The sequence below is a fragment of the Oreochromis aureus genome, linkage group 3 (assembly GCF_013358895.1).
Source record: "Oreochromis aureus strain Israel breed Guangdong linkage group 3, ZZ_aureus, whole genome shotgun sequence".
Lineage (NCBI taxonomy): Eukaryota > Metazoa > Chordata > Actinopteri > Cichliformes > Cichlidae > Oreochromis > Oreochromis aureus.
Window position 1 is genome coordinate 92,382,519 of NC_052944.1, and position 22,422 is coordinate 92,404,940.

At 41.8% G+C, this 22,422-nt stretch overlaps 1 protein-coding gene across 1 annotated transcript; it reads right to left on the bottom strand.

The window, feature by feature from the left end:
- Positions 1–16,547: 16,547 nt before the first annotated feature.
- Positions 16,548–21,434, bottom strand: LOC120434668 (granzyme A-like). The gene is made up of 3 exons (XM_039602912.1): positions 21,363–21,434; positions 17,992–18,261; positions 16,548–17,574 (listed from the first exon to the last, which is right to left on the bottom strand). The coding sequence occupies exons 1-3, from the start codon at positions 21,432–21,434 to the stop codon at positions 17,422–17,424; spliced, it is 495 nt and encodes a 164-aa protein (XP_039458846.1). The 3' UTR covers positions 16,548–17,421.
- Positions 21,435–22,422: the final 988 nt, after the last annotated feature.

The window sequence follows — 22,422 nt, forward strand, 5'->3', positions numbered from 1 at the left end:
AAGTTGTTGGTCATTATGTAAGAATGTTTTATAAAAATAAAATGTCCTTCTATTAATGTATTGTGTGTAATCTGATTACTGGAAAGTCAGGAACATATATGGATATATGGCACACTTTCTTTATAAATAATCTAAAAGGGCTAAAATGTTGTTCTTCAGTTTTGTTTAGGGATGCAACGATACCAATTTTTTCAAACCGATCCGATACCAATACTTGGATCTGAGTACTTGCCGATACCGAGTACAAAAACCGATACTTCTACCACACACAAGTTAAACTTAACCAGTAGTAAAGAAACGACCCCAGACAACTCTTTAACCCAAACGAAACGTTTACTGAACGTAAGGGCAGAGACAAATACTGTACAACACATCCCTTTTTTAAACTCAAATGATATTCCAATTCCTTAACCAAATGAAATACACTGTATAAATGACATAATTCCCTTTCAAATTATATTAAACAACCCAACTTATGTTATCACCTTTTGGTAAGTGACTCACTAATATACACTCCAAAACACGTTATATAAATCCACTAAACACACAATATTCACACATGGGCTCCACACACTCACATTCACACTTGTTGCAGGCCTGTTTGCTGCTCACGCCGGACGATGGAGAAAAATCCTCTTCTCCCCAGTAAGAGCACAAAAGTCTGACTTACAGTTCCGTTGCTCGGTAGATCGCCGTTCACCAGTCCCACACTAAATCCACTCCCTGCGGACCCGATGCTGTCTCTGCTACAGCACGTTAGCCAGTCACTGTCCAGCTCTCCGACAGTCCATAGCAGCTGCCTCCTTGGCGAAGCCAAGCAGTCCGGGCTAGCCTTTAGCCTCGGCGGTCGTAGCTGGAAACACAGCACGGTGGTGCGACCGTTGAAACAAAAAGTCACTTCACCCACACTCTGTTGTGAAGCTCTCACACGGTCAGCTTTCTAGTCACACACTCTTTTGTGCTGGTTAACCTCAGTAAAACTAGCCGAGTCTCTCACTTTGGTTCAGCTAACCTCGTTCATCTCTCCATGCCGGTCTCTTCTCCTCCTCCATTGCAACAGATACACAGGTCCCGTTTTATGCTACCTTCACGGGCCTCCAGAAAATGAGAACTCTGAAAAATATTTTAACTCCCTTCAGAGTTGCATACCATAAAATAATACTTTTATGATTAACATAACAGTTTGATTGCTCTAATTACCTGTATTTACCTTGTGACATATTACAGGGCAAATTACATTCAGGGTAGAGTTACATCACATAACATCAACTGTGAACACCTTATGTTACCGTGGCGTTTAAGTCCATGGGAATTATGAGTATCCACTCCCAAATTCCCATCCGGGCTACATTAGTATCGGTTCATGGTATCGGTTAACTTTTACGAGTACGAGTACGCACACATTTTACAGTATCGGCCCCGATACCCGATACCAGTATCGGTATCGGTGCATCCCTAGTTTTGTTGGATCAAGTTACAGAAGTGTAGAGCTGCCACCCAGGCAAAAGAGAAATAGAGGTGTATCACATTATAACATGAAAACTTGTTCTAACAATATATTTTTCACGTTTGAACAACATAATATCACGTTATTACAAAAAGCCTTTCACGTTCTCACAATATAAATATTATATTGTACGAATGTGATAATCATATTGTTTGAACAATAAAGTTTTCACGTTATAGCATATCTTTTATTGTTTGAGCATGATATATTGCCTTAAAACATAGTGAAGTGGGTGACAGTGCAGATCAGAGTGCGAGAAAATGGCTTGTTTATCTGAACTAATTAAGTTCTATTTTGTGCTTGGACTGAGGCATGGGGCGATCTTGCTGTTATTGAGCAGTTTGGACAGTACTGTGAGCATGTGGACACTTAGAAGAAACCTAAAACGCATGGGACTGTACAGGAGAAAGAATCCGATCCGATTGAGGTGGCAGGATTTCTTATTGATCAACTGGAGGGACACGGCACCACCTGAAAACTGCATTCAGGCAGGTTATATTGTCACGCAGAGTACTGTGAGACATTTACCGAAATATCTTGATCCTTATGGGGTTGAGAGAAAGACAGACAGACAGAGGATAAAGTTGGCTTTAACAGCCATCATGCTCGTAAACCAGGCTTATTATCATTGTGTTCAGAATAGGAAAACAATTCATATTTCATTGGCCAGAAACATAAAATCATGCCTACTAAAACAATTCACGTTCAATAATTACTTTAAATTTTCCCCAATATCACGCATCTACCACTGTTATTCTTGTTGTTGAGTATTTTTGATAAACTCTATTGTTCTCACTGATACTGTGTGATGCTCTTGGGTGACATGTTGAGCCAAAAGAAATGTGTTTTTGTACTGATATGAGATTTTTCTAACTGTAAATATTTAACAGGAAGAGCTGCAGCAAGTTGCACATTTGTGGAACACCCACATAATATGCAGAAGCAGAAGTGCAGTTGCTCCATGTTGGGGGTGGCTTTTGTTGATCGATTTTCCGATTAAAATTGATTCATTAAAGTCCTGAATTGATTTTTAAATATAAATCTATTTTGCCTGAAACGCCAGAATCTCAGGTTGAACCTCATAAATTTCAACAACCACCAAACAGCTAAAACAGTAAATGAGAGCAGGTACACGGATTCTGCACAATGACGTAAACACAGAGCGCGCGCCCGCCGGCATACACTGCGATTTTTGGCTTATTTTGAGCCAATTTTTCAGTCGTGCGACCGTTTTGGTGATCGGCCCGAGTTTCGCCTTCATCGTGTGTCGTGCATTGTGTAGTATACATGGGGTAACGAGAAGCAATTAATAATATTAATTAATAAAAAAGATATAAGATAATTATTGTTATTTTGTTTTGGTTTTCTGTTTCAAGTTCATAGCAAATTAATTTCTCAATATATGTAACCAAATCTATGTAGCTACTCTAGTGAAAAATCAAAATTAAACCAGGTCCTTGTCATTTACAAGTCCCACAGCCCCACCTGGGACTACGTTTCCTGTGATACTACTTTTTCATTCTAAGCAGAGATCTTTAGTACAATCCAGTTTGAAAATCTTGTTTTCAGTTTTTGAGAACAACACAGGCTATTTGTATACTTTATTTTTAAACAAAGAAGGGATTAGTTATGGGTTTTATAATGAAATTGAACCCAATCTGGTTGATTTTCGGATGTCACCTTTTCAATTATATCTTTTTACTACAAATAGCTTTATAAAAGTAGTATTGCTTTACTTTTTTAATATTTTTACTGAGACATTTATGCAAAAAACAGGTGTTTTGTTCCCATCTACAGAAAACATTTGACACCTGTTTATTAATTGAAATTACAACTTTGAAGTCAATGTTTGAATGCTCAAAATGTTTTAAAAATAAATCAGTAGAAAGAAGTACATTGAAGATCTCAACTTTTTGGCACTTCCAATAATTTTATAATGGAATTTCTCTTATAACTGATTTCTATTTTAAGATTGCTGAAAAAAGATTTTTAAAACTGCTGATCCTATACATTCTCATTCATGAAATCTCATTTTCAATTTGACTAAACATATTATGCAACTGCAATTCACCCGTGAACAGTTTCTTGTAAACTGGTAAATATAAAAAATCAGCATTATTTAACAATAAACAAACACTGTTAGATGCTAACCTCTCTTTTATTTGTTTTCAAGGAGAATGTTACATGCCAAGAGATGTTCCTTTGCTTTTCTGTTGCTTTTATCTTTTAAGTGTCAAGCCTCCACCTATTGGCTGAGTAAAACAGAATGTGTTGGTGCACTGAAAAAAAGAGACCATGTTGGATTTACTTAATTCAATAGTGGACATTGGTTGCACACAATTGTTTTGCTTTGGCAGAAACTTAAACAACTGAGTTAATTGAAAGCAAATACAAGGTGAGCTTCTCTAGACTACAATGGGCTTTGGAGGAATTTACTTACCTGGGACATATTAGGTAGTAAGTCCTGTTTCTAAAAGGATTGTTCAATCCATCCCTAAATCATAGGGAATTGTTTTATTATTTTTTGTAATGCTGTCATATTGCTGTCAGTGGATATTTAAATTAGTGTGCGGTTTTCAACTACCAGCAACGATTGGTACGATGATGTGATGATGTGTGCTAAATGTGACTGGCTTGAAACTGAGAAGACAGTAACTTTTTTAGAAATAGTCACTTCTAATGCCTGATTCACCAAAAATGGGTGGATGTTTTGTTGTTGTTTTTTGTTTGCTTGTTTTCACAGGGCTGGAGGATGACAGAGACCAGAGGAGGGGAGACTGTAGGTTCACATGAGTGTGGGCGGGCCTTGCAGACTTAACCCTTTAGCTGCTACTTTTCTGTGTTACTGATTTTGTGTGAAGGAAATTGTTTTTACTAGCTGCTAGTTGGTTATAGTTTCACACTGTATTTTTGGAAAATGTTAAATGTTACAGTGGGTAAAATGCATATTCAATGTGAAACACATACTGTGTCAAAATCAGTATTTCTTCTTTCACAGAAAAGGAGGGTTGACCACATGATTTACAGCAGCACCTCTGGAATCTGTTGATCCAGGCCTGACCTCTGGACGCTCCACTGCTAATGTTTTTTTTTTCTTTGAGAGTCTTTGTGGAGGATTCGGCACAGACACAGGCAGACATGAGTGAAGGTGAAACATGATGTGCATTGAACACAGAACATCTTAGTGTTGGGCTCATTATCATATCACTGTTGAGCTCATAGTGTGAAAACAAGTGAGTGACATTACTTAAGAAAAGTCACTGGTTACAGCAGTTTTGATTAAACACTTCAGATGATCCATGATTTGGACCAAATTATGGCAACAGTAGTGTTTTTAATGATTTGGGGAAATAAACTGCAAATGGCACACTTATGTCTGTGGTGTTGGATGCCTTATTACTCCTATGACCCTAAAGTTGCTTGCAAGTGTGAAGTTTGTATTTACTCACTGATTTTGGTTACTAGGTAATGTGGTGTGGATGCAGGCTCCAGGCGGAGCCAAGAGTTAGACCCACTTAACATGACATTAATACTAATTTTATTCTCTAACACAGGGTTTACAGGGCTGGAGAGAAGTTACTCCGGAGGAGAAGCCCTGATGTTGTCTGAGAAATGATCTAACTAACCTTTTTCTTTTGTTATTCTCCTGATTCTGATGAGTTGACTCATGGGAGAGACCATGTGTTAAAAGGAGGGAGTCCAGATTTAACATGAACATGATTTACTGTGATTTGTGTGATTAACAGTTCATGTACATGTATTAAACCTCTACAGGGGGTAAGTCCATGTTCAGATAAGGTTTTGATGACCTGTAAGTAAACTTCGCTGAACTGAAAGGAGAATGTGGATTGATGATGGTTGACATGTTTTCCAAATGGTTAGAAGTTTTTCCTTCTTGTAAGGTGAGACAGGTGCAGCAGCCAGAGTATTGCTGGAAGAAATCATCCCAAGAGTGGAATCTCCTGACTGAGATTGAGACTGGGTGCTGATCAGAAGTCTTCAGAGACCTAGCGAGAAGCAAGGACCATTCCCGGCATAGCTGACAGCCCAGGCAGCAGTTGAGGTCAAGGGTCGTTCTTTTCGGGGCCCTACTAGTCATCATGAGAAGATTCAAGAATCACAGCAATAACCATAAAGCTGCATTGGAACGAGAGAGTGAGGGGTCAAAGGAGCGCCCTCTCCAACAAGGGCGTGCCAAGCTCCAACTCAGCGACTGCAGAGCGAGTCTCTGTGACACCTAAGAGGGATCAGCGAATGAATGCAGCTGACACCTGATTAAACTGTCTGGCAGTTTTTGCCTAAAAAGGTTCAGTGTGTTTTTGCGTTAAGGAGGTTGTTGGTGTGATGTTTCTAATCATTTTACAAATGATATGTATTTACATGACTCTCCTAACATCGCAAACTCTGTTAAAGTTCTGAGCCCGAGTAAAAGTGACTGGAGTAATTATAGCATGCAAGTTTTACAGCAACGCATACAGCGCATTTTGAAGGGTAGCTAGACTGATTTTCTAGCACGTCAGTTCCTGATGCGTAAGTGCATTAGGTCCTCATTGTCTGAGTAAACATAACAATAACAACAGTTGTGAGTTCTTTTGACACGTGCACTGAATTCTGACACATTGTTTGACACCCTAAAGGTAGGATTTTGGGTTCATCACATTTAATTTATGGATTTTGATAGGCCTCAAACATGCTGGAAGCACCTGAAGAATGACGTTGTTCTTCCAGAGTTAAATGTGGTTGTTTTGGTTTCCCCAATCACTGATGTGGGCACAGTAAAGATAATTGTAAATGCCTTTGAGAGGGATTACACTGTTTAAATGGGTCGATTGCCCTACAATAGTAAAGAGTACAGCACACTGCATAGATAGAGAAGAAAGATTTATTACTCTGTTGTAAATTTAGCTCAGAAGTGTTTGATATATATTGGCTGTGTGGATATACATGACTACTTTGAGTTGGCAGTTCGTCTTGTAATCGGAAGGTTGCCGGTTCGAGCCCCAGCTCGGACAGTCTCGGTCTTTGTGTCCTTGGGCAAGACACTTCGCCTACTGGTGATGGCCAGAGGGCCCGGTGGCGCCAGTGTTCGGCAGCCTCGCTTCTGTCAGTCTGCCCCAGGGTGGCTGTGGCTACAACTGTAGCTTGCCTCCACCAGTGTGTGAATGTGAGAGTGAATGAATAGTGGAATTGTAAAGCGTTTTGAGGGTCTCGAAAAGCGCTATATAAATGCAATCCATTACTTCTGGGTTTTACTCTAGAACTTGAGAAGCACTAACATCAGTCTTAGTATATGTTTGTGGTATTAATTTACCTACAGGTCCTGTCACGGAAACAAGGGTGAAAAGAGGATCCAGGCGAGGTTCTCTTCGAAGGCAAAACAGTGCGTTTATTTATGAGAAAAACAGGTAAGTCCAACAATTCAATAAATGAGTGGAGTTTCCAAACAGTGCTCGTCCTTTGCTCCCCGTGTGCTCCATGCTGAGGCTCCGTCTGTGTGTGTGCAACGGCTGGTCCGGACGGGCCTAATCTGAGAAACATGGAAGACGTTATGTACCTTCATAGCGGGCGGCAGGGCCAGCCGGACCGTCACCGGGTTCAGGACCTCGTGGATGGAGAAGGGGCCAAGAGACCAAGGGGGCAGTTTCTTTGACTTAGTCCGAAGGGGAATGTGTTTGCTGGAAAGCCACATCTGCTGGCCGACCTGGTAGTCCGGGGCAGGGGTGCGACGGCGATCTGCCAGTGCCTTGTTGCGCTCGGCCGTCAGAAGGAGCGCTGCTCGGGTGGTCCGCCAGACCTGACAACAGCATCTCAGGTGGTGCTGGACAGAGGGAACAGCCAACTCCCCCTCAGAGATAGAGAGGAGGGGGGGTTGATACCCCAGCGATGCCTCGAAGGGCGAGAGCCCGGTCGCTCATGAGGTGCTCGCGTTGTGGGCATACTTCACCCAGGCCAGTTGATCGCTCCAGGTCAACTGGTTCGATGAAGCGACGCAGTGCAGCATGGCTTCCATCTCTTGATTTGCCCTTTCAGTTTGTCCATTATTTTGAGGATGGAACCCGGAGGACAAGCTGACCTGAGCTCTCAGCTCCGACCAGAACTCTTTCCAGACTCGTGAGGTGAAATGAGCGCCTCGGTCGGAAACGATGCCCTGGGGAATGGTGTGGAGCCGGAACACGTGCTACGTCAGTAACTGGGCTGTCTCCAGGGCTGAAGGGGGCTTGGGCAGAGTGATGAAGTGCGGGTTTTGGGTATCGGCCATTCCACTACGGCTTTGACCTTGGCCGGGTCCTCTCGCAAACGCCCCTGCTCCACAATGAATCCCAGAAAAGAGATCGTTTGAACATGGAATTCACACTTTTCTGCATTGACAAAGAGGCGATTCTCCAACAGGTGTCGCAAAACCAGTCGGACAAGGTTGACGGCTCCGTCCCGGTCCTGGAAAAGATCAAAATGTCATCCAGATACGCAAAAACAAAATGGTTAATGAAGTCTCTTAGCACATCATTAATCAGGGCCTGGAAGACAGCAGGGCGTTAGTAAGACCGAAAGGCATTACTAAGTATTCGAAGTGCCCTAGGTGGGTGTTGAAGGCCGTCTTCCACTCGTCACCTTTGCGAATGCGGACCAGATGATAGGCTTTCCAGGTTTTGGAAGGCTGTAGAGCCGGCTTGTGGGCAAGGGAGCACCTGGAAGCAGGTCGATCCCACAGTCATAGGGCCGGTGAGGAGGTAAAGACAAAGCCTTATCTTTGCTGAATACCTGGCCGAGGTCACGGTATTTGGACAGCACCAGGGTTAGGTCGGGAGGTGACAAACTTTTAACGGAGCTGGCTCTAGGGCAATCCGGGACACCGGCGTGCAGACACTGTTCAAGGCATTGAGTGCTCCAGCCAGTCACACACTCCTTGGCCCAGTCGATTTGGGGGTTGTGAAGTTGGAGCCAGGGAAACCCTAGGACCAGAGGCGTGTGGGGGGCATTGAATAATAATAAACTGATCTTCTCAGAGTGGTTTTCTGAAAGAATGAGAGTTATTTCCTGTGTGCGATGGGTGACGGAGGCTAGATGGCCGCCATTTAAGGCCGAGACCTTGAAGCCTCTGGGAGGGGAACTAAAGGCAGGCCTAACTTTTGTGCCAGCGCTTCGTCTAAGAAATTTTGAGTCATTGAGAGTGCAGCAGGAGTGAGTTAAAGTATGAAACATTATCTTAGCAGGGCAACTAAGGTGAGGGAAAACACCGGTTGTGGCACCCGCCAGTATCCCCACAGTTACTGACGGGACAACTCTTTTACTCGGTCAGGGCAAGAGTCAACAAAATGTCCTCTTTTTCCACACAGAAAGCACTCACAGGTCTGTTGTTTGCGCCCATGTTTAGTGGAGGAAAGCTTGGCCTGGCCGAGCTGCATAGGTTGCTCTTCATCCCTGCGCTGCTCCTTTTCCTCGCCTCTCCACAGTAGAGAAGGGAGGTCCATAGACGCACCTGTGCCCCCAATGAGCCGCCGACGATCCCCAGACCTCTTGCTGAACTCCCGCATATGGTCGTCTAGACTAATGCACATATTCTTTAGAGCAGACAAAGATTTTGGTAGTTCTTTAGTAGCCAACTCACGCTTAATGTTTTCGTTCAGACTGTTGAGGAAGGCCCTATGCAGTGCTTTCTTCTCCCAGACCGACTCCTCCACCAAAATCCAGAACTCCACTGAAACGTCAGCTACACTCCTCCTACCTTGCTTCAGAGAAAACATGTGATGACCTGCAGTGTCGGAGCTTGATCCTTTATCAAAAACACAGGGAAACTTGTTGAGAAAAGCATCATAAGAAACAGAGGGCTGGGTGCTTAGTACAGCCTGTGCCCATTGAAGCGCCCGCCCAGTCATAAGTTGCACCAAATAAACAATTTTAGCAGAGTCTGTGGCATAGGCAAGAGGTTGTTGTCTAAAGACAAGAGAGCATTTGCGTCAGAAAACCCCGGCTCCTCCCCAACTCGCCGTCAAACTTCTCCGGCATGGGGACTGAAAACTCATGCTGCCGCGGCGGAGGAGGGGGGGGGGAAGCGGGCAGGCTGCCGCCGCATCTAGCAAAGGGGCGGGTTGAGCTGGAGCAGCATTAGGTGAGGAAATTAACATACCTTTAAGTTCAGTAATGGCTAGCAAAAGCGCGGCTTGTTCCTTTGAAACATGCTTGAGCATTTCTTCGTGTCGCTCCAAAACCTCCACTTGGAGAGACAGCTGGCGTGAAGCAGAATCCGCTGGATCCATGGTGGTGGGATTATTCTGTCACGGAAACGAGGGTGAAAAGAGGATCCAGACGAGGTTGTTAGCAGAAATATGAAAATGCGCAGGAAAATCTGACGTTCATGGCAAACTTCACCGACGATACTTAGGGAGGAATAAACACACATCAGCCTTCGGCCATTTTTGGATGAACGCTCACGCCCCCTAGAGAGTGCCAACTTTATTAACAGCCACACACATGTAAATCACACATCAAACATAAATAAACCCTTTGGCTGTTTCCATAATTGAGAGCATTTTCTTTCTTCATGTCAACAGAGGTTCTCTTCGAAGGCAAAACAGTGCTTCCTCCTGGAGGAAGAAGGAAATTCACAAGAAATCCACAATTAGCGAGCTCGCTAGCCGCATACCACAATGCACACTTCTCATGCAGACTCTACCACTTTGGAGTAATAATCCCATGTCGACTGTCGCTGTGAGCCCAGGTTAAATACCTCCAACCGGCAGAGAAGGTTGATTGAAAACAGCTGGCCAACTGATCAGACGCAGGTGGACAAGCGACAGCGAGGAGGGACCCGGCTTTGTGGACAGGGGAGAGAGAGAGAAATGAACACACACACACACACACCCATATAAACAAGCAAGGTCGTCCGGGGAGGACCATCCGACCGTGACAGATTCAGACATATTCAATGTCCTTGATGGCAAACATCTGGACAAGTAAAATAAAATGGCACAAAGGAGTGTGTGTGATGTTTGGTGAGGCATGTGTGCTTCAATCCCTAATAACACTGGGGATGACGGTTTTTTACAGAAATAGTTACTAAATTGGGAAAACATGGGTTGATGGATTTATTGATAAATTGGAAAAATATATCACACACTGAAAGAATTCCTATCTAAATAACGAGTTGAGAAGAGATATTTTACTGTTATTTTATCATTACATCAGAATCATATAATAAGCATTGCATTAAAAGCATTTATTGAAGCTATTGACATTACATTAACGTTTGTATTACAGTGATTGTTATAACCTCATGTTAATCTTCTATTTACAGGTGTTGGTATAATCATATAATCTTTCATTACAGGTGTAACCATGATCATCTTTATACATATTGCCGCTTGGTGCTTATTATGGAGTTGTGCTCACGTCAGTAAGGGTTAAAAGCTACAGTCAGCGGGATGTCTGGCTGATCTATTGAGGGAAGTGACGTAGAGCGTAGAAGGCGGCACACGCTTACAAAACACATATATCATGTTATTCATCATTATCCTTTATTCATTTATATTCTTTTTATTAAGCTTTGAGTAGTGGCATTTGATTAGAACATTTATTCAACAGACTACATGTATGGTTTCAGTTAGGTTATTGCACACATGCTGAGTTGGCCTCTGTCCTTATAGACAGAGTGAATGCTGAGGTCGAGTCACACACGCACACATACAAGCAGCAGTTAAACTCATGTGTAGGGGAGAGTTCAAACATTTAAATAATAGTTTGCAAGGCCTTGTAGCTGTTTGATTATGCTTGCAGGAGAGACTGTTTGTTCCAGGGGATAAGCAGAGTTAGAAGATTATGGGGAAGGATCTGGCCTCGGGAAGAAGAAGATGTTCTTTTAATGTGTTAAAGGTTGTCAACATTGATTGTATTGTACCTACTTTACGCATGAGGGGGCGTTCCAATACCCTGATGTTCATAAAAACTATTGTTGTGTGGTTTTCAGAGAGAGATCTGGTGCTGTCTGCGTGCAGTGTCCCATCTCCCACACGTGTGCATTAAAATCATCGTTTGACTTGACCCGGCCGGACCAGTGTTGTTATTTTGGTTTTCCTCCTGTATCCATCCCCAATATTTTGAACTCGTGACAGGGTTCTTATGAAAGAGCAGCTTGATGTAATTAAGGTTGAAGTTTTCTTTTGCAGATGAACAATGAGCGCTGTTTCACTTCGGTATCTCATATTGTGCTTTCTTTTATGATATAACTGCCATCCTTTGAAGAAAGGGTGGAGACTCAGATGGAGAGAAGATGACCATAAATTGTGAATTTGTTTTTACCTTTTGACTATAGGAGGGATGTACATTGTGAATTCTTTGAGTACGCAATGGTGCTGATGTTCAGTAGTTAGAAAAGAAATCTCCATGTTTGTTTTAACGTGATTCTAATGGGGTTGAATCCAAAGGGTGGAATGTGGTACTATTCTATTTTTCTTTTACATCTTCTGCTTTGTGTATTTTATTTTACAGTGCTTTCTTCAACACTTGTTGTCTTTAAAAAGTGCTATTTAAATAAATTTGAACTTGAACTTATCCGAGGTTGGTAAAACCGTCTTTGTTTGGAAAATCATAGAAGAAACTGGCTGCATTCATAGATGAGTGTCCACATGATTCTCAGAGTTGGAAATCAGTGTTCGATACAGTGATCACAGTCCACAGGAAACTCAACATGTTACCAAAATACTGGCTTAGTGTTTTGTTTTTTCCAAAGTTGTAAAAATAGCCGACACAACAAGATTTGCTTCATTACTCCATCAAAAGCAGAGGGCCCGGTGGCGCCAGTGTCCGGCAGCCTCGCCTCTGTCAGTGCGCCCCAGGGCAGCTGTGGCTACAATGTAGCTGCCATCACCAGTGTGTGAATGTGTGGATGACTGAATGTAGTGTAAAGTGCTTTAGGGTCCACAGGGACTAAGTAAAGTGCTATACAAATACAGGCCATTTACCATTTAACTCACTGATGCATGAAAACTGAAATAAGGAAACTTATTGTTTTTTACTTGGTGTTTCTAGTGACAGAAAAGTGGTCCAGAAGAGTAAAGTCTTAGATGTCCATGTGAACAATTCTCCTGTAGCCGCACACACTCCTGTGTCGAGGCTTATTTCATCTGGTCCGAGTCACGTGATCAGTGACATCTGAAGTTCATTCAGTACGTCTGCTTTGGTGTCTGATTCAGCAGGTTATAAGGAAGTGAACCTATAGTAGGATTTGTGGTTTGCTTTGGTGCGAGAAATAACAAACCAGTGTGGGACATGAAAAACATGGAGCCAGCGAGGAAGTTCTGCCTATAAAAAAAGAAAAAAACAAACAGAATAACATCATGTGTTATGTGTATATTTTATCAGTTTATAAGCAATTCTACCCCCAGGCCAAAAACATAAAGAAGAAATAGACTAGACACAGTAGTTAAATATATATAAATGTACCGGTCCACTGGTCAGTTACATAACCACATAGAGGCGGGACCTCACAGCAGCAGCATCTTACAAGATATGATGCATTTTCATCTATTATGTTTACAAATGTCAAGAAGTCAGAAGCAAAGTGAGAACACATCATAGCACATGTTTAAACAATGAAGGTTAATTCATTGAAATTATTAACAATTAACTGGATATAACAATATTTCTACCACAAAAAAACTGTTCAAAGCACCACAATGGCAGCGTGATATCACACAGAGCTGTCAGATGATGTTAAATAAACTGAGCTCTGTAGAGTGGGCAATCATGACAAACCAGTTTATTTAAATTGTAGATTCAAGCTGCTCTTCATATTGTTGGCCACCAGATGTCACCAAAGAGGACTGTGTTGAAAAGCTTGCAGTAATGAAGCCTTTTTTGATGCGTTAATGCTTTAGAAAGCTTCATGTGGCCAGCACTACAGACCAGGTTTGTGTCATAGCCCCTCAGTCCTCTCTGTGCTGTTCTGCTGCTTTTCTTCCTCTCCTCAAGTCAAGTCAAGTGGCTTTTATTGTCATTCAACCATGTACAGTGGTACAGTACAGAGTCAAATGAGACAGCGTTCCTCTACTGCTACATATGACATATAACGGACAAACGGCTACGTAAAGTGCAATGTGCAAAAAATTGCAAAAATAACCACGACAAGGCAGTGCAATGATAATGTGCAAAATGCTAAGTATTGTGCAAAAGTAACTTTGTGTCTGTAGGTGTGTTTGTGTGTGTGTGTGTGTGAGATACTGAAGATAAGTGCTTGGTAGTGACATGTATGAAGGTGTGCATGTGTGAGTGCTCAGGAGTCTGACGGCTTGGGGGAAGAAACTGCTCCGTACCCTGGCAGTGAGGGCCCAGATGCTCCAGTACCTCTTTCCAGAAGGCAGCAGGGTGAAGAGTGTGTGTAAGGGGTGTGTGGGGTCCTCCACAATGATGGTGACTTTGCGGATGAAGTGGGTGCTATAGGTGGGGAGGGAAGAGAGGCTCCAATGATCCTCTTCACTCTGTCTTTGTTTTTTGTTTTGTCTGGTCAGCTTCTCTGTAAACTTGCTGAGCGTGTGAGTTTTCAGCTTAAACTCACTGTGGATGATGGCACACTGCTGACCTTTTTTTTTTTTTTTTATTGCACCGTTTTACGACACATGAGATAAAAACACATTTCTCAGGCAGAACATTTCTTATATCTTGATCAGATGTTGAATGCACTGAAAGCCACTGTGACGCCAGCGTTTTCTGCGGGTCTTAAAGGATGTTGTCTAACCACAAAAATTGAGTCAGCAAAATAGACACATGGCCTCTGATGAACACTGATAGACCACGTTTCAAAGCCTGTGGTCTAATTTATAATAAATAAATAACCATTTGGCAGTAACTGGGTTCAGACATGTATGTTTATGACTGACACTTTCAGTTTGTTTTGAAAAAGATATTTTACAATTTAGCAAAAAAGACTGCTTGAAACAAATGAAATAGTTTGTGGAAGTCAGTAATGACAAAAATTAAGAGGAGGTTGCATGAAATGAAAAGAGTGATTAGCTGTCAAATGCACTGAAAACCCCTGTGATACACAGCTTTATCTGTTGAGCTCAAAGGATGTGGACCATGAAACTGAATGTCAAATGTGTCAACAAAGAGGCTTTTGCTGACTCATTCTGTCATCGTCCCGGGTCATTTTGATCCAGCATTTTGTGTTTCCTTTTGGTATCACCTTGTGTTTTGTGTTAATTCTGATTTTGTATTTGGTTTTATGGTTGGTTTTGGTGTTTAGTGTTTTATCATCCCTCCCAACCAAAAGGGTACTAAACTGAATGTTCATTTAAAGAAAAATAAACAGACAATCTACATACTTAGATTACACGTACCTGCCTTTTTTCAGCATTTGAATCAGCACATATTATGTCAATGGCATACAGAGTTACCGTTTTATTAATGCACTTTTGATGAAGATCACATTGACAGACATGAGGATATTGAACTATTCTCTTTTAAGTTTATACCCGTCCAGACACTTGCAGGGTCTTTGACAGCTTTGCCCAACTGGAGACATGGCATGCCTAAACGGATAAGGAGGGTGCGCTGGGAATGCCTGATCTGCGTGTTCTTCAACTCCCACCTCAGGCAGAGCTCCAACAGCATTCTGATGGAAACTGGGGACACTGAGTCCGAATGGACTATGTTTAGCACCTCCATTACTGAAGGTGCTGCACTGAGCTGTGGCTGCAAGGTGGTTGGTGCCTGTCGCGGTGGTAACCCTGAACCAGATGGTAGACACTGGAGGTAAAGGGAAGAATCAGGCAGAAGGAGTCCTATCGAGCTTAGTTAGCCTGTATTTCAGAGGCAGTAGATATGTACCGACAGGCCATGTGGAACGCAGCTTTTATTTATTATATAACTGCCCTTGTATACAGCCCCACAATGTTTCTGTTTCAATCTTTCCTATGCATACACCATGTATATTAGTTCACTCACACATATATATATACTTACATATTGCTGTTTATTTATTTTCCCCCCTCATTGTATATTGTTTTCCCTTCTTTACTTTTGCACCTTGTGGCCCAGCTACCCACTTTCACTTTGCAAGAAACTGCACAATGACAATAAAACACTCTAAGCCAGTGGTTCCCAAACTTTTTTTGCCAGGCCCCCCCCCCCCGCACAAACACATCCTCCAAACACACACACACCCATATTTTGTTTACAAACTCCATTGCGGTTTATTTCACACCTCAAACATTTAGTAAACAACAAGTAAACGGCAATAAATTACAGGTAGTAATAAAATATACTACTAACTCTTTTACGCTGCGTCCACACCTACACGGGTATTTTTGAAAACTCAGCTGTTTCTATGCGTTTGGGCCTTTCGTCCACACGTAAACGGCGTTGTGATTCACCGAAAACGGAGATTATTTAAAACTCCTGTTTTGCGTTTACCTGTGGACGAGGATTACAGAGTTCGTCACGCAACGTCAAAGGTATGTGCCTCTTTTCACGTCACGCTGTGCGCCACGTTATTGTTTACATGAGATGAATTGCAGAATAGCAGATAGAGACAAAATACTGTTAATCTGACTATCTTCAGGTTTTACACGCTTACATATACACACGCAGTTACTGTCCCTGCATTTAGAAAGGCAGAGGCGTCACGGTGTAATTATTTTACGTGTAGTTGTTTTTTTTCCTGTTTGTCCGTGATTTGGAGAGCCCAGCGCTGCTCCCGACGCAGGGAAACTAATTTTGCAGGGGAGACCTACCTCGGCACTTGTGCAGGTGAAGCCAAAGGGAAGATATGCTTCACCATATTTTCCTGTCTTTGGCTTGGAAGGAAGTTGGTTTGGAAACATATTTGGCGATGCTTCATCTCCTGCTTTGCGTTTGTGTGGGAGCCCCGTCAAAAACCTGTCCACAGTGTCCAAGCGCTTTTTTTTTTTTTTCTTCTCATACCGCACCCCCCCTGCAATGGCTCTGCAGGGGGGGCCCCCACACTTTGGGAACCCCTGCTCTAAGCATTTTAACAATGACATTTTGAAAGGTACAGTTTGAAACTGCAGTACGAACAAATAAAGAAAAAGAGAATGAATCGTGTCTTTATTTACTCATGCCTCCAGCTTTATTAGAAAGTAAAAAAAGTAGCAAGTATATCAAGCACACAGTCATAATGTGAAATGGAACAAATAAGAATGTAAACTTTTTTGTCTTTTTCAAATAAACCTGTCCACAAGCCTCATTTTCAGTTTCAGTTGGTTGTATAAGATGTGTTGAATCTGTCTGTTTGACAGTCTGAATATCTCACTTTTTTAATTTCAATTTCAATTAAATTAAATTAAATTTTATTCATACAGTGCCAAATCACAGCAACAGTCACCTCAAGGTGCTTTATATTGTAAAGTAGAACCAACAATAAAACAGTACGATATAATACAATAATATTTTACGTTCACTGGAGCCAGGAGCACTTATGTTTGGGAATTCTTTCATTTATTTGAAAAAATGATTATTAGATATAACCATGTTTCTGTACGGTTTTTATGGTGAAATATGGTAAAATGCCAAACAGTGTTTCCAATTGTGTATACAGTAGGCCTAAACTGTGGTTAGGAGGTCAGTACAATTAATTTTTGTTCCACCTTTATCTGCCATAAGTTCATGCAGCAGACTAGCCAAGTGCAGAATCTATAAAAAAAGTGCAGCAAGCTCGGCCTCGAGGGTTGGTGTCCCTGCAGGTCTTAGATCTCACCCTGGGTCAACACACCTGAATCAAATGACCAGTTCATTACCAGGCCTCTGGAGAACTTCAAGACATGTTGAGGAGGTCATTTAGCCATTTAAATCAGCTGTGATGGATCAAGGACATCTAAAACCTGCAGGACACCGGCCCTCGAGGCCTGGAGTTGGACACCTGTGAAATCAAATCATGCAGCCTGATGTCTGTGGTTTCAAGACATTTAGAATAACTTCATCGTAGTTTTGATCCAGTACAGTTGTCTCTCTGAGACAAACGAGTAGACTCCAGGTTTATTAATGACACCACAATCCTCTCCAAAAGAAGTGACTCCAACCAGCGCTGCATCGCACAACAGCGGCCCTCCTGAATCCCCCTGCAGCAAGAACAAACACATGACAGTGTTTCAGGTGTTGAGCTGAATGAACATTTAATAATAATGATAATGGATTGGATTTATATAGCGCTTTTCAAGGCACCCAAAGCGCTTTACAATGCCACTATTTATTCACTCTCACATTCACACACTGGTGGAGGCAGCTACAGTTGTAGCCACAGCTGCTCTGGGGCAGACTGACAGAGGCGAGGCTGCCATATCGTGCCATCAGCCCCTCTGGCCAACACCAGTAGGCGGTAGGGTAAAGTGTCTTGCCCAAGGACACAACAACCAGGACAGAGAGCCCAGGGATCGAACCGGCGACCTTCCGGTTGCAGATACGCTTCCCAACCCCCTGAGCCACGGTCGTCCCATTTACTTCAAACTTGAAAAAATACATGGATTCTTCATACGTACCTGACAGGTATCAGCGACGTTTGTACCATCTGAACCAGCACATATCATGTCATCGGTGATAACAGGGTCGTGGTTGTAATAATCACGAGAGTTGCACTTCTGTCTGTCCACCACAGTCACATTGACAGACATGAGGACGTCTGATGCATCGCTGTTTTCAGTTACTCCCCATCCAGCCACCAGACACCTGCTGCCAGCTGCCGGGTCTCTCACAGTGTCGCCAAACTCGAGCCACTGCACTGCCCTGGTTCTCCTCACCGGTTCTTTAAGCTGAAAAAAAGTTAAAAAGAAATATCAGATATTGATAATGAATCTCTCTACATTAACTACTTTAAATAAACAGATATTTGCTAAAGAGTTGTAGCACCACTCATTTATTTCTAATATTTTGCTTGGAAAATATGAAATATGTGCAGTGATGTGTTGAAACATGTCTATACACACATGGAAATATATTTTATAATTTAAAGAATGAAGACTATGTTTTAGTTAAGTAAGCAAAACCTGACTTGGCTGTAGGAGGTACAGCAGGTTATCTACTAATCAAATGGTTTGATGTTTGATCCCTGGTCTCTCCAGTCTGCATGTCAGAAATCCTTTGGCAAGATACTGAACCCCACGATGCTCTCTGATGCATAAGTTAGAGTGTGAGTGTGTCAGTGTTACACAGAAAGCACTTAGGCATAGAAAGATGTGTTTGGGTGAATAATGTTGTGTAACGCTCTGAGTGCTCAGGTAGAGTAGAAAGGTGCTAAATAAGAACCATCATTTATCATGTATCATTTCCCTGAGTCTACAAATAAAGCTGCCTTTTTGATTTCATTCCCGTGTTGCGAATCCTGCATTTTGGGTCCAATCTCCTGCCTGCACACAGCCGAATCGTGACATGATTATTCTGTAAATGGTTTGATATGGTTATAAAAAATGTCTTGGCTACATTTTTAGGTAAATACTTGTATATAACTTTGTTGTTTGTAAAACTAGTGCATAGGTTTTTACAATTCACAATTTATATTTGCATTTCAAGTTATGAAAATGATTCGTTAAACATGTTTGTGTTGCAGTAAAAACATAACTTTATGTTTTCAGTCTGCTTTTAGATCAGTTGTGTTAGTACATTATGTCAAATGTATGTAGTGCTTAAAATAATGATCCCAAACAAAACAAGATAAAAAGCTTTTAAAAGTGCAATATAGAGGTGAGATCAAAAGTAGCCAAACGGCCATTTCTACCCTGAAGACCTGAGGGTTAAACTTTTTTTTAAGTAGCGCAATAGTTACATTTCCTAGTATTTAGTTACTTTTATAATATTGTAACTCAGTTACAAAGAAGTAAATTGTGCTTTACAAATAAAGTGTGGAAATAATGTTCCAGCTGACAGTTGCTTCTCTAAAATCACTGCTGATGTTTTTGTATTTTGGCATCGTGTTCTGTGGAAGCAGATTTCTTTTCTGTTGTATGAATCATATATTTAACTATATCACTTTAGTAATATATCACTTTCACATTAACTGCACGCATGTTCATCACAAATGGGCCTTATGCTGTACCACACTTACACACTGACACAGTGAGGCCATTGTAAGTTCATGGGGGAGACGTTAAACAGATAGTGAGACTCCTGCTTATCAGGGATGTAAATCGTTAGCGTGGCCAAGCAGGAAAACAAGGTCATAATTCTCTGTGAGGGGGAAGGTTTCGAGGACGAGCTGGAGCTGAGGGTATTGGGTACTGGATTCACATTCCCTAAAACTGCCAATCAGGATGAGTGGTCACAATGTAAGTTTCTGACCAATCACAAACACGGTTAAGTGTATGAAGATGTTAAACACACAGACTGAAAGCAACAGCAAACCAGCAAGAGGAATAGCACCGTTAGTTCAATATTAAATGTACTAGCTGGTCCACATCCTCATTTAGGTTTGACAGCATTGTTAGTAGATAAAGACAGACAGCTTAAACATGGATTGAGCTGTGGTTTGGAGAAGGCCTCAGAGGGGACTGGCAGCAGCTCCCATGTGACAGCCTTCAGGCCTCCAGCTCCCCCAGGAGGTCCTGACGTGTACTGCAGCCAGACATCAAATAACGTAATCTAGTATTTCCATATTTCACAGGTTCTCAGATAACACTCCTACATTTCATGTAATTTCATTTACCAAGAAAAAGCCTTTTTAGAAAAACATTAAACTGACTTATTGTTAAAGGTAATGTTTAAAATGTCACTGATTTACAGTCAATGTGTGCACAATATTTTTTTCGTGCTTGAATCTAAATAGAGTCGTTCAATTCACAACAACAGGTGCTTCAAGGTAGTTTAAACTGTAAGACCTGTAAAGACAACATGACAGAGAAAACCCAAATAATCAGATGATCCCACACAAGCGAGCATTTGGTGACAATGGAAAGAAAACAGCCTCGTTAATAGGAATACGATTAGAACTACAGTATTAAAGTAGTATTATAGTTGCTTCACTCAGCTGGATAAACAAAGCAGCGAGGTCAGAGCACCTCAAGAGAACTGAACAACCATCTGTGCTTTTTATTATCTGTGCTCGAATGTGATGTATTGGGGGAGGTTACCACATTTGCCACCACATGACCCCCATCTGGATACGCCCCTGCCTCCAAAGCTGTAAAAAGCTGCATTTATTAACAGTTACACACTGACAGTGAAACTATTGGAGAACACAGACCATGCTAAGCTAATAGCTATGCTAAGCTAGTGAACCTGAGAAGGCTGAATAAATGAATCCTGTTGTTTGCTGATGAGTTAACAGAATGTGTGCTTCCATAAAGCATGTTACTGTGTAAAAGACTGTAAACAAGCTACAAGTAGAGATGTGGAGCAGAACAGCACTGTGTCCTGTGAGAGTGTCTGTTACTCACTGTCTGTTACAAAGGAGGATCATTATATATTTATTTCATTAGTGGGCTTCTGTCTGTGGTCTCAGTGGGTCCACATGGGGTTTCCATGCTGCACATTTTGAAAACTATGGTTCAGGCTTGTCTGTCAGTCCCTGATTCCGTGTATGTGTAATGTGAACTTTCATCAAAGGCAAACACATTGATCAAAAATCAATACGTGAATAAACCCACAGCTTAAAGACGGCACAGTCAGTATTCAGGACAAGATACCCAGCACCATTAAAGGTGATGAGAGGAAACCTGATATGTCAGCAGCTGTAAATAACATGCAGTGTTAGTCTGTGTGGGCTGGGATGGACTCAAATCCCCGACCTGATTGGTTGTTTCAGTCCTTTCCTTTATGTTAACATGATCACCTGAAAAGGATCTGCACCTGTTAAAGGTGAGCCATGTTAAAAGGAACTCATGTTTGTGTTGTATGAACACACACATGCTGAGTCACTGACTGTGCGTTCAATGAGGATCACAGCAGCTTCCTTACCGAAGACCAGGATCAGGAGTGACAGAATCAGGTTCATCCTGCGGCAAAAAAGAACAAAATAATCTCTTTAAATCTGCTCCTCCAACCAGCCGACAGCCCACAAACAGCAATCACTACACTGCAGCTGGCTCAGGTTTACTTTCACTTTCACACAGGTCCTGTCTTAACCTTCAGTATAAAAGCTCTTCACTGCAAATGATTCTCAAAGTTAAAGTCAGAAGAGAAACACAAGAGGATACTGCCTTCATACTCACATGGTACTACTTTTAGTCACATGTAGTTGGAGGCTGGGATTAATGTCCTGCCACAGTTAGAAAAGCCTGGCTGGACTGCATGCCTTTCACTGGGTGTCATATTCCTGTCCCATCATCAGTAAAAATAGACACAGTGAAAGATTCAGATCTGAGCTGAGCTCAGATTGTTGCATTCATGGTTCAAGTAAAAGGTTTACACCGACCACAGTGTTTGTGTAGCACACGCTGAAAACGCCATATTTACCAAGAATATAGTGACAAACAGTGTTGGGCAAGTTACTTTGAAAAAGTAATTAATTGTAGTTACTAATTACTTCTTCAAAAAAGTAACTGAGTTAGTAACTAAGTTACAATATTCTGAAAGTAACGAATTACTTGTAGAAGTAACTATTGTGTTACTTTAAAACATCTTTAACCCTCTGGGGTCAAAGGTTTAATCGGCTGTTGTTGACTACTTTTGATTTTTTTACCGCTGCATTTCACCTTTAGAAACTGTTTACCTTGTTTGGTATCATTCTTTTCAGCACAACCTCTTTAGATTTTGTTTCTGTGCGTCTCTTCTGTCCCTTGTGTTACGTCTCGCTCTCGTCTTTGATGTTTGTGCATTTCCTGTTTTACTTTGACAATCCCGTGTCCTGTGTTAGTGCATCCTGTTTTGCTTCCTCTCTGTCTTGTCATGTGTGATTAGTCCCAGCTGTGTGCTGTGCAACTCAACATTACACTAATCCAGAGAAACACCAACGTACTAAGAAACACAAAGCTGCACTTTAA